The sequence below is a fragment of the Somniosus microcephalus genome, chromosome 12 (genome assembly GCF_052327205.1).
Source record: "Somniosus microcephalus isolate GS21.2 chromosome 12, FLI_Smic_1.0, whole genome shotgun sequence".
NCBI lineage: Eukaryota > Metazoa > Chordata > Chondrichthyes > Squaliformes > Somniosidae > Somniosus > Somniosus microcephalus.
In genome coordinates, this window is record NC_140998.1 from 197,540,307 (window position 1) to 197,554,646 (window position 14,340).

General features: G+C 48.7%; 1 protein-coding gene across 1 annotated transcript in view; it reads left to right on the forward strand.

Moving 5' to 3' along the window:
• Window positions 1-14,340, forward strand: part of LOC147109867 (glutamate receptor ionotropic, kainate 5-like) — a 612,408-nt gene that overhangs the window by 312,163 nt on the left and 285,905 nt on the right. Inside the window, exon 3 of the mRNA XM_086002406.1 lies at window positions 9,970-10,134. Within this exon, the coding sequence (XP_085858532.1) occupies window positions 9,970-10,134 (165 nt within the window). The remainder of the gene's footprint in view (window positions 1-9,969; window positions 10,135-14,340) is intronic.

Genomic DNA, 14,340 nt, shown 5'->3' on the forward strand with positions numbered 1-14,340 from the left:
CTCACCCAGACCAATTCAACAAGACTGTCCCTCACCCAGCCCAATTCAACAAGACTGTTCCTCACCCAGACCAACTCAACAAGACTGTCCCTCACCCAGACCAATTCAACAAGACTGTTCCTCACCCAGACCAACTCAACATGACTGTTCTTCACCCAGACCAATTCAACAAGACTGTCCCTCACCCAGACCAACTCAACAAGACTGTTCCTCACCCAGACCAACTCAACAAGACTGTTCCTCACCCAGACCAACACAACAAGACTGTCCGTCACACAGACTAATTCAAGAAGACTGTTCCTCAACCAGACCAACTGAACAAGGCTGTCCCTCACCCAGACCAATTCAACAAGACTGTCCCTCACCCAGACCAACTCAACAAGACTGTTCGTCACCCAGACCAATTCAACAAGACTGTCCCTCACCCACATCAACTCAACAGGACTATTCCTCACCCAGACCAACTCAACAAGACTGTTCCTCACCCAGACCAACTCAACAAGACTGTCCCTCACCCAGACCAACTCAACAATACTGTTCCTCACCCAGACCAATTCGACAAGGCTGTCCCTCACCCAGACCAACTCAACAAGGCTGTCCCTCACCCAGACCAACTCAACAAGACTGTTCCTCACCCAGACCAATTCAACATGACTGTCCCTCACTCAGACCGACTCAACAAGACTGTCCCACACCCAGACCAATTCAACAAGACTGTTCCTCACCCAGACCAACTCAACAAGACTGTTCCTCACCCAGACCAACTCAACAAGGCTGTTCTTCACCCAGACCAACTCAACAAGACTGTCCCTCACCCAGACCAATTCAACAAGATTGTCCCTCACCCAGACCAACTCAAAAAGACTGTCCCTCACCCAGACCAATTCAACAAGACTGTTCCTCCCCCAGACGAACTCAACAAGACTGTTCCTCACTCAGGCCAATTCAACAATACTGTTCTTCACCCAGACCAACTCAACAAGACTGTTCCTCACCCAGACCAACTCAACATGACTGTCCCTCACCCAGACCAAATCAACAAGACTGTTCCTCACCCAGACCAACTCAACAAGACTGTTCCTCACCCAGACCAACTCTACATGACTGTTCCTCACCCAGACCAACTCAACAAGACTGTTTCTCACCCAGACCAACTCAACAATACTGTTCCTCACCCAGACCAACTCAACATGACTATTCCTCACCCAGACCAATTCAACAAGACTGTCCCTCACCCAAACCAATTCAACAAGACTGTTCCTCACCCAGTCAAACTCAACAAGACTATCCCTCACCCAGACCAAATCAACAAGACTGTCCCTCACCCAGACCAATTCAACAAGACTGTTCCTCATCCAGACCAACTCAACAAGACTGTTCCTCACCCAGACCAACTCAACAAGACTGTTCCTCACCCAGACCAACTCAACAAGACTGTTCCTCACCCAGACCAACTCAACAATACTGTTCCTCACCCAGACCAATTCAACAAGACTGTTCCTCACCCAGACCAACTCAACAAGACAGTTCCTCACCCAGACCAATTCAACAAGACTATTCCTCATCCAGACCAACTCAACAAGACTGTTCCTCACCCAGACCAATTCAACAAGACTGTTCCTCACCCAGACCAACTCAACAAGACTGTTCCTCACCCAGACCAATTCAACAAGACTGTTCCTCACCCAGACCAACTCAACAAGACTGTTCCTCACCCAGACCAATTCAACAAGACTGTTCCTCACCCAGACCAATTCAACAAGACTGTTCCTCACCCAGACCAACTCAACAAGACTGTCCCTCACTCAGACCAACTCAACAAGACTGTTCCTCACCCAGACCAACTCAACAAGGCTGTTCCTCACCCAGACCAACTCAACAAGACTGTTCCTCGCCCAGGCCAACTCAACAAGACTGTTCCTCACCCAGACCAACTCAACAAGACTGCTCCTCACCCAGACCAACTCAACAAGACTGTCCCTCACCCAGACCAACTCAAGAAGGCTGTTCCTCACCCAGACCAACTCAACAAGACTGTTCCTCACCCAGACCAACTCAACAAGACTGTTCCTCACCCAGACCAACTCAACAAGACTGTTCCTCACCCAGACCAACTCAACAAGACTGTCCCTCACCCAGACCAACTCAACAAGACTTTCCCTCACCCAGACCAATTCAACAAGACTGTTCCTCACCCAGGCCAACACAACAAGACTGTTCCTCACCCAGACCAATTCAACAAGAATGTTCCTCACCCAGACCAACTAAACAAGACTGTTCCTCACCCAGACCAATTCAACAAGACTGTTCCTCACCCAGACCAACTCAACAAAACTGTTCCTCACCCAGACCAATTCAACAAGACTGTTCCTCACCCAGACCAACTCAACAAGACTGTTCCTCACCCAGACCAATTCAACAAGACTGTTCCTCACCCAGACCAATTCAACATGACTTTTCCTCACCCAGACCAGCTCAACAAGACTGTCCCTCACCCAGACCAACTCAACAAGACTGTTCCTCACGCAGAGCAACTGAACAAGGCTGTTCCTCACCCAGACCAACTGAACAAGACTGTTCCTCACCCAGACCAACTCAGCAAGACTGTTCCTCACCCAGACCAACTCAACAAGACTGTCCCTCACCCAGACCAACTCAACAAGACTGTTCCTCACCAGACCAACTCAACAAGCCTGTTCCTCACCCAGACCAACTCAACAAGACAGTTCCTCACCCAGACCAACTCAACAAGTCTGTTCCTCACCCAGACCAACTCAACAAGACTGTCCCTCAACCTGACCAATTCAACAAGACTGTTCCTCACCCAGACCAATTCAACAAGACTGTCCCTCACCCAGCCCAACTCAACAAGACTGTTCCTCACCCAGACCAACTCAACAAGACTGTTCCTCACCCAGACCAATTCAACAAGACTGTTCCTCACCCAGACCAACTCAACAAGACTGTTCCACACCCAGACCAATTCAACAAGACTGTCCCTCACCCAGCCCAACTCAACAAGACTGTTCCTCACCCAGACCAACTCAACAAGACTGTTCCTCACCCAGACCAATTCAACAAGACTGTCCCTCACCCAGACCAATTCAACAAGACTGTTCCTCACCCATACCAATTCAACAAGACTGTCCCTCACCCAGCCCAACTCAACAAGGTTGTTCCTCCCCCAGACCAACTCAACAAGGCTGTTCCTCACCCAGACCAACTCAACAAGACTGTCCCTCACCCAGACCAATTCAAGAGGACTATCCCTCACCCAGATCAACTCAACGAGACTGTCCCTCAGCCAGACCAACTCAACAAGACTGTTCCTCACCCAGACCAATTCAACAAGACTGTTCCTCCCCCAGACGAACTCAACAAGACTGTTCCTCACTCAGGCCAATTCAACAATACTGTTCTTCACCCAGACCAACTCAACAAGACTGTTCCTCACCCAGACCAACTCAACATGACTGTCCCTCACCCAGACCAAATCAACAAGACTGTTCCTCACCCAGACCAACTCAACAAGACTGTTCCTCACCCAGACCAACTCTACATGACTGTTCCTCACCCAGACCAACTCAACAAGACTGTTTCTCACCCAGACCAACTCAACAATACTGTTCCTCACCCAGACCAACTCAACATGACTATTCCTCACCCAGACCAATTCAACAAGACTGTCCCTCACCCAAACCAATTCAACAAGACTGTTCCTCACCCAGTCAAACTCAACAAGACTATCCCTCACCCAGACCAAATCAACAAGACTGTCCCTCACCCAGACCAATTCAACAAGACTGTTCCTCATCCAGACCAACTCAACAAGACTGTTCCTCACCCAGACCAACTCAACAAGACTGTTCCTCACCCAGACCAACTCAACAAGACTGTTCCTCACCCAGACCAACTCAACAATACTGTTCCTCACCCAGACCAATTCAACAAGACTGTTCCTCACCCAGACCAACTCAACAAGACAGTTCCTCACCCAGACCAATTCAACAAGACTATTCCTCATCCAGACCAACTCAACAAGACTGTTCCTCACCCAGACCAATTCAACAAGACTGTTCCTCACCCAGACCAACTCAACAAGACTGTTCCTCACCCAGACCAATTCAACAAGACTGTTCCTCACCCAGACCAACTCAACAAGACTGTTCCTCACCCAGACCAATTCAACAAGACTGTTCCTCACCCAGACCAATTCAACAAGACTGTTCCTCACCCAGACCAACTCAACAAGACTGTCCCTCACTCAGACCAACTCAACAAGACTGTTCCTCACCCAGACCAACTCAACAAGGCTGTTCCTCACCCAGACCAACTCAACAAGACTGTTCCTCGCCCAGGCCAACTCAACAAGACTGTTCCTCACCCAGACCAACTCAACAAGACTGCTCCTCACCCAGACCAACTCAACAAGACTGTCCCTCACCCAGACCAACTCAAGAAGGCTGTTCCTCACCCAGACCAACTCAACAAGACTGTTCCTCACCCAGACCAACTCAACAAGACTGTTCCTCACCCAGACCAACTCAACAAGACTGTTCCTCACCCAGACCAACTCAACAAGACTGTCCCTCACCCAGACCAACTCAACAAGACTTTCCCTCACCCAGACCAATTCAACAAGACTGTTCCTCACCCAGGCCAACACAACAAGACTGTTCCTCACCCAGACCAATTCAACAAGAATGTTCCTCACCCAGACCAACTAAACAAGACTGTTCCTCACCCAGACCAATTCAACAAGACTGTTCCTCACCCAGACCAACTCAACAAAACTGTTCCTCACCCAGACCAATTCAACAAGACTGTTCCTCACCCAGACCAACTCAACAAGACTGTTCCTCACCCAGACCAATTCAACAAGACTGTTCCTCACCCAGACCAATTCAACATGACTTTTCCTCACCCAGACCAGCTCAACAAGACTGTCCCTCACCCAGACCAACTCAACAAGACTGTTCCTCACGCAGAGCAACTGAACAAGGCTGTTCCTCACCCAGACCAACTGAACAAGACTGTTCCTCACCCAGACCAACTCAGCAAGACTGTTCCTCACCCAGACCAACTCAACAAGACTGTCCCTCACCCAGACCAACTCAACAAGACTGTTCCTCACCAGACCAACTCAACAAGCCTGTTCCTCACCCAGACCAACTCAACAAGACAGTTCCTCACCCAGACCAACTCAACAAGTCTGTTCCTCACCCAGACCAACTCAACAAGACTGTCCCTCAACCTGACCAATTCAACAAGACTGTTCCTCACCCAGACCAATTCAACAAGACTGTCCCTCACCCAGCCCAACTCAACAAGACTGTTCCTCACCCAGACCAACTCAACAAGACTGTTCCTCACCCAGACCAATTCAACAAGACTGTTCCTCACCCAGACCAACTCAACAAGACTGTTCCACACCCAGACCAATTCAACAAGACTGTCCCTCACCCAGCCCAACTCAACAAGACTGTTCCTCACCCAGACCAACTCAACAAGACTGTTCCTCACCCAGACCAATTCAACAAGACTGTCCCTCACCCAGACCAATTCAACAAGACTGTTCCTCACCCATACCAATTCAACAAGACTGTCCCTCACCCAGCCCAACTCAACAAGGTTGTTCCTCCCCCAGACCAACTCAACAAGGCTGTTCCTCACCCAGTCCAACTCAACAAGACTGTCCCTCACCCAGACGAATTCAAGAGGACTATCCCTCACCCAGATCAACTCAACGAGACTGTCCCTCAGCCAGACCAACTCAACAAGACTGTTCCTCACCCAGACCAACTCAACAAGACTGTTCCTCACCCAGACCAACTCAACAAGACTGTCCCTCACCCAGACCAACTCAACAAGACTGTTCCTCACCCAGACCAACTCAACAAGACTGTTCCTCACCCAATCCAACTCAACAAGACTATTCCTCACCCAGACCAATTCAACAAGACTGTTCCTCACCCAGACCAACTCAACAAGTCTGTTCCTCACCCAGACCAATTCAGCAAGACTGTTCCTCACCCAGACCAACTCAACAAGACTGTTCCTCACCCAAACCAATTCATCAAGACTGTTCCTCACCCAGACCAACTCAACAAGACTGTCCCTCACCCAGACCAACTCAACAAGACTGTTCCTCACCCAGACCAACTCAACAAGACTGTTCCTCACCCACACCAACTCAACAAGACTGTTCCTCACCCAGACCAATTCAACAAGACTGTCCATCACCCAGACCAACTCAACAAGACTGTCCCTCGCCCAGACCAATTCAGGAAGACTGTCCCTCACCCAGACCATCTCAACAAGACTGTCCCTCACCCAGACCAACTCAACAAGACTGTTCCTCACCCAGACCAACTCAACAAGACTGTTCCTCACCCAGATCAACTCAACAAGACTGTACCTCACCCCGACCAACTCAACAAGGCTGTTCCTCACCCAGACCAACTCAACAAGACTGTCCCTCACCCAGACCAACTCAACAAGACTGTTCCTCACCCAGACCAACACAACAAGACTGTCCCTCACCCAGACCAACTCAACAAGACTGTTCCTCACCCAGACCAACTGAACAAGGCTGTTCCTCACCCAGACCAACTGAACAAGACTGTTCCTCACCCAGACCAACTCAACAAGACTGTTCCTCACCCAGACCAACTCAACAAGACTGTCCCTCACCCAGACCAACTCAACAAGACTGTTCCTCACCAGACCAACTCAACAAGACTGTTCCTCACCCAGACCAACTCAACAAGACAGTTCCTCACCCAGACCAACTCAACAAGACTGTTCCTCACCCAGACCAACTCAACAAGACTGTCCCTCAACCTGACCAACTCAACAAGACTGTTCCTCACCCAGACCAATTCAACAAGACTGTCCCTCACCCAGACCAACTGAACAAGGCTGTTCCTCCCCCAGACCAACTCAACAAGGCTGTTCCTCACCCAGACCAACTCAACAGGACTGTCCCTCACCCCAACCAATTCAAGAAGACTATCCCTCACCCAGACCAACTCAACGAGACTGTCCCTCAGCCAGACCAACTCAACAAGACTGTTCCTCACCCAGACCAACTCAACAAGACTGTTCCTCACCCAGACCAACTCAACAAGACTGTCCCTCACCCAGACCAACTCAACAAGACTGTTCCTCACCCAGACCAACTCAACAAGACTGTTCCTCACCCAGTCCAACTCAACAAGACTATTCCTCACCCAGACCAATTCAACAAGACTGTTCCTCACCCAGACCAACTCAACAAGTCTGTTCCTCACCCAGACCAATTCAGCAAGACTGTTCCTCACCCAGACCAACTCAACAAGACTGTTCCTCACCCAAACCAATTCATCAAGACTGTTCCTCACCCAGACCAACTCAACAAGACTGTCCCTCACCCAGACCAACTCAACAAGACTGTTCCTCACCCAGACCAACTCAACAAGACTGTTCCTCACCCAGACCAACTCAACAAGACTGTTCCTCACCCAGACCAATTCAACAACACTGTCCATCACCCAGACCAACTCAACAAGACTGTCCCTCGCCCAGACCAATTCAGGAAGACTGTCCCTCACCCAGACCATCTCAACAAGACTGTCCCTCACCCAGACCAACTCAACAAGACTGTTCCTCACCCAGACCAACTCAACAAGACTGTTCCTCACCCAGACCAACTCAACAAGACTGTCCCTCACCCCGACCAACTCAACAAGGCTGTTCCTCACCCAGACGAACTCAACAAGACTGTTCCTCACCCAAACCAACTCAACAAGACTGTTCCTCACCCAGCCCAATTCAACAAGACTGTTCCTCACCCAGACCAACTCAACAAGACTGTTCCTCACCCAGACCATTTCAACAAGACTGTTCCTCACCCAGACCAACTCAACAAGACTGTCCCTCACCCACACCAATTCAACAAGACTGTCCCTCACCCAGAACAACTCAACAAGACTGTTCCTCACCCAGACAAACTCAACAAGACTGTTCCTCACCCAGACCAACTCAACAAGACTGTTCCTCACCCAGACCAACTGTACAAGACTGTTCCTCACCCAGACCAATTCAACAAGACTGTTCCTCACCCAGACCAATTCAGCAAGACTGTTCCTCACCCAGACCAACTCAACAAGACTGTTCCTCTCCCAAACCAATTCAACAAGACTGTTCCTCACCCAGACCAACTCAACAAGACTGTCCCTCACCCAGACCAACTCAACAAGACTGTTCCTCACCCAGACCAACACAACAAGTCTGTTCCTCACCCAGACCAACTCAACAAGACTGTTCCTCACCCAGACCAATTCAACAAGACTGTCCATCACCCAGACCAACTCAGCAAGACTGTCTCTCACCCAGACCAATTCAACAAGACTGTCCATCACCCAGACCAACTCAACAAGACTGCCCCTCGCCCAGACCAATTCAGGAAGACTGTCCCTCACCCAGACCAACTCAACAAGACTGTCCCTCACCCAGACCAACTCAACAAGACTGTTCCTCACCCAAACCAACTCAACAAGACTTTTCCTCACCCAGACCAATTCAACAAGACTGTTCCTCACCCAGACCAACTCAACAAGACTGTTCCTCACCCAGACCAATTCAACAAGACTGTTCCTCACCCAGACCAACTCAGCAAGACTGTCCCTCACCCAGACCAACTAAACAAGACTGTCCCTCACCCAGAACAACTCAACAAGACTGTTCCTCACCCAGACCAACTCAACAAGACTGTTCCTCACCCAGACCAACTCAACAAGACTGTTCCTCACCCAGACCAATTCAACAAGACTGTTCCTCACCCAAACCAACTCAACAAGACTGTTCCTCACCCAGACCAATTCAACAAGACTGTTCCTCACCCAGACCAACTCAACAAGACTGTTCCTCACCCAGACCAATTGAACAAGACTGTTCCTCACCCAGACCAATTCAACAAGACTGTTCCTCAACCAGACCAATTCAACAAGACTGTTCCTCACCCAGACCAATTCAACAAGACTGTCCCTCACCCAGACCAACTCAACAAATCTGTCCCTCACCCAGACCAATTCAACAAGACTGTCCCTCCCCCAGACCAATTCAACAAGACTGTTACTCACCCAAACCAATTCAACAAGACTTTCCCTCACACAGACCAATTCAACAAGACTGTCCCTCACCCAGACCAACTCAACAAGACTGTCCCTCACCCAGACCAACTCAACAGGACTGTGCCTCACCCAGACCAACTCAACAAGACTGTTCCTCACCCAGACCAACTCAGCAAGACTGTCCCTCACCCAGGCCAATTCAACAAGACTGTCCCTCACCCAGACCAACTCAACAAGACTGTTCCTCACCCAGACCAACTCAGGAATACTGTCCCTCACCCAGACCAGTTCAACAAGACTGTTCCTCACCCAGACCAACTGAACAAGACTGTCCCTCACCCAGACCAACTCAACAAGACTGTCCTTCTCCCAGACCAACTCAACAAGACTGTCCCTCACCCAGACCAGCTCAACAAGACTATTCCTCATCCAGACCAACTCAACAAGACTGTTCCTCACCCAGACCAATTCAGCAAGACTGTTCCTCACCCAGGCCAATTCAACAAGACTGTCCCTCACCCAGACCAATTCAACAAGACTGTTCCTCACCCAGACCAACTCAACAAGACTGTCCCTCACCCAGACCAATTCAACAAGACTGTTTCTCACTCAGACCAATTCAACAAGACTTTTGCTCTTGCAGATCTCCCATCAATTAAACTCCCTTCAAACTGATGGCTTCAATCAGACTCTGCTCGAACCCTGTCCCTCCTTAGCCAGAGGCTGCCCCAAACGCACACCATCCATCCTCTGGCTATCAGGCACAGTATGTTGAGTTGTTAATACCTGTGCAGCAATGGTGGGCAAACATTCCCCTTGATGCGCTTTATTCATTGACTGATTTATTCTGTTACAGCTGCTATCTTGGATGATCATACCACATGTGGCAGGGGGGAAAGATTAGCGCTCGCACTTGCCAGAGAACAAATCAACAGCATCATCGAGGTCCCGGCCAAGGCTCGCGTGGAGGTCGAAATCTTTGAGCTTCAACAGGACAGTCAGTACGAAGCAACAGATATGAGTACGCGCCGCACAATGGACTATCTGTGATCGCTCCTGTCTGTGTCTGTGCTTATCAATGTCTGCGTCTGACTTCTGTCTGCAATTAATTCTTATGTCTATGTCTGTCAGTTGTCTGCGTCTGAGTCTTATCTGTCTATGTCTATCTGTTGTCTGTGTCTGAGTTTTATCTGTCTATGTCTGTCTGCTGTCTGTGTCTGATTCCTATCTGTCTGCGTCTGATTCTTATCCGCCTGTGTCTGATTCTTAGCTGTTTGTCTCTGTCCACTGTCTGCGTCTGATTCTTATCAATCTGTCTGTGTCTGTCTACTGTCTGTGTCTGTGCTTATCAATCTGTCTGTGTCTGTCTGCTGTCTGTGTCTGTGCTTATCAATCTGTCTGTGTCTATCTGCTGTCTGCGTTTGATCCTTATCAATTTGTCTGTGTCTGTTTACTGTCTGTTTCTGTGCTTATCAATCTGTCTGTGTCTGTCTGCTGTCTGTGACTGTGCTTATCAATCTGTCTGTGTTTGTCTGCTGTCTGTGTCCGATTATTAAAATCATTGAATTCTAATAGTCAAGCATCATCTTCAAGGGTGAAGACCGATGCAAAGTACTCATTTAATATTTTCGCCATACTAGTGAGTCCTTTGTAACCTGTCCTTGAACATTCTTCAATGGCCCAATACAGTCTTTGACAGTTCTCTGACACTTCACATAACTGAATCTTTTTCCATTAATTTCACAAAAGTCTATGATCCTCTTTTCCATTAGCCTTTTAGCTGATCCAATAGCAGCCTTTGCTATCTTTAGCTGTTCCTTGAATTCAACTCTGTTTAGTTGAGTATTAGCTCCCTTTAATTCAGAGAAACATTTCTGTTCATGTCTTATTTGCCTTTGTACATAACCAGTCAGCCACCTTGGCTTTTTGTTACCACACTCCCTTCTTTTGACTTTGGGTAGATATTTGTCTTCCACACATGTTTACCTTGTTCTTAAAAACTTTCCATTTGTGTTCTACATTGGTCTCATCACCACCCAGGAGGGTTAGCCAATTTACCCGTTCCACATTGTCTGCCATTTAGTTAAATTTGCTCTTCTCAAAGCAGGTATGAGTTGGAGATTCTCAGTACCTTTAGTTCTACCAAAGTCGAAACCGTATCATTTTTTGTGGTCACCGTTGGCTAGCTGTTCCCCCACATGGAGGCCTGATATGAGGTCAGGCTCACCACTGAACACTACGGAGGGGGGGAGAAATTGGGTTGCTTTGCGCCTCCCATTAGCACCCCCCCGGGGGTTAGTGCCTGGGTGGCATCCAGTAGCGCCCCGCGGCACTGCGCCACTGGCGATGACGTCATCGGTGTGCGCAGCACGCTGGCCGCAAACCTCGCTCGCGCCCCCTGACCTACCGCCGGACGATAGTTCCAACAGGGTCAGGGTGACGTTTGTGCGGCCGCAGTGGCTCAAATTAAAGGACGAAGGCCGGGCGGCCATTTTTTGTGGGGGCAGCCTGCCAGCACCTGCCCCCTTCCGCTTTTTTATGCGGGGTGCCGGCCGCGATCGGTCAGAAACATAGAAACATAGAAGATAGGAGCAGGAGTAGGCCATTCGGCCCCTCGAGCCCGCTCCGTCATTCAATGAGATCATGGCTGATCATCCAAATTCAGTACCCTGTCCCTGCTTTCTCCCCTTTTCTCTTGATCCCTTTAGCCTTAAGAAATATCTCTAACTCCTTCTTGAATAGATTTAATGAATTGGCCTCAACTGCCCTGTGTGGCAGAGAATTCCACAGGTTCACCGCTCTCTGGGTGAAGAAATTCCTCCTCATCTCTGTCCTAAATGGCTTACCTCTTATCCTTAGACTGTGACCCCTGGTTCTGGACTCCCCCATCATCGGGAACATCCTTCCTGCATCTAGTCTGTCTAGTCCTGTTAGAATTTTATAAGTTTCAATGAGATCCCCTCTCATTCTTCTAAACACCTGCGAATATAAGCTCAATCGACCCAATCTCTCCTCTTGCGTGCCGGGCTGTTTTTCCCGACAGCAGGGCGCCAGTGCACGCTGCGCTGGGCCCCTCCCCTTTAATCAGGGGAGGGAGGCCTGTAATTTCACGGTGCTACAAGCAGACGCGCATGGCGCGGTTGCACGTAGCGCCACGGTATTCAATGATAGCGCCCCAGGAAGGAGGGGGTGCACTTCCAGTAGCGCCCCACCTCACTCTTGGGACGCTACCACTGAACGTATGCCACAGGGGGTGCTAACTTTTTCGGGGTGCTAAAAATAGCCCAAAGGGGGGCGCCACCGAATGTGTCCCCCCTGAGATCGAATATATGATTATCCCTCTTGCTGCTTTTTAGGTTTCACTCTCTCTCTCTCTCTACTTTTGTATCTCTCTCTCTTGTCTGTATCTCGCACTCACTCTATCTCTGTGTTTCTCGGTCTTGCCCTTTCTCTTTCGTGCTTTTGGTCTGGGGTTGATTTTCAACTAGCTGCACCCGAGTTCCTGATCTGTTTTTCTCTTTAAAAACGAGCATAGCAATCTCACACCGGTGGGACTGTCCCACTCTGGTTGCCAGCACTGAATCTAGGTTTTCCTTGTGGGGGGAGCTAATTTTACCCTGTCCTAATTTCCTGCTCTCCCCCCACAACTTTCTCCATTCTTTTTTCCGTAATTACCCAGTACCATTTGGAATGCTGTAAACAATTTAATATTGATTACATGTCTGCTGCCCCGTATCCTAACTTGCACCAAGTCCTGTTCACCCAGCACCCCGTGTGCTCGCTGGCCTACATTGGCTCCCGGTTAAGCTACACCTCAATTTTAAAATGATCATCCTTGTTTTCAAATCCCTCCATGGCCTCGCCCCTCCCTCTCTCTGCAACCTCCTCCAGCCCTACAAGTCTCCGAGATTTCTGCGCTCCTCCAATTCTCTGGGGAACCCTCGATTTCCATCGCTCCACCATTGACAGCTGTGGCTTCAGCTGCCGGGGACCCAAGCTATGGAATTCCCTCCCTTAACCTCTCAACTCTGTACCCTACCCCTCCTTTAAGATGTTACTTAAAACCTACCTCTTTGATCAAGCATTTGGTCACCTTTCCAGATATCATCTTATCTGGAATGTTGTCAAATTTTGTCTGATAACACTCATGTGCAGCACGTAAGGACGTTTTACTATGTTAAAGTTGCAGTATAAATGCAAGTTGATTTTGTTGTTATTAAACACCACGTGACAAAACATTCCATATTCCAATAACTCTTCATCACCATCAACATCACCATCATCACCATCATCACCATCATCACCTCCATCATCACCATCATCATCACCATCATCATCATCACCATCATCATCATCACCATCAATATCACCATCATCACCATCAACACCATCACCATCACCACCATCACCATCACCATCATCACCAACACCATCATCACCATCACCATCAACATCATCACCATCAACATCACCATCAACACCATCACCATCACCATCATCATCGCCATCATCATCATCACCATCATCATCATCACCATCAACATCACCATCATCACCATCAACACCATCACCATCATCACCATCACCAACATCAACACCATCACCATCACCACCATCACCATCATCACCATCATCATCAAAATCACATCATCACCATCACCATCATCAAAATCACCATAATCACCATCATCACTACCATCATCATCACCAACATCGTCACCATCATCATCATCACCAAGATCATCATCATCACCATCATCACCATCATCACGATCACCATCATCACCATCATCATCATCAACATCACCATTAACACCATCACCATCATCATCATCAACACCATCAACATCATCACCATCACCATCATCACCATCACCATCATCACCATCATCACGATCACCATCATCACCATCACCATCATCACCATCATCATCATCAACATCACCATTAACACCATCACCATCATCATCATCAACACCATCAACATCATCACCATCACCATCATCACCATCACCATCATCAACATCAGCAATATCATCCCCACCATCACCATAATCACCATCATCATCATCACCATCATCATGATTATCATCACCATCATCAGCATCATCATCATCACCATCACCATCATCATCATCACGATCATCATCACCATCATCACGATCATCATCATCACCAACATCATCACCATCACCATCACCAGCATCAACATCAGCAATATCATCCC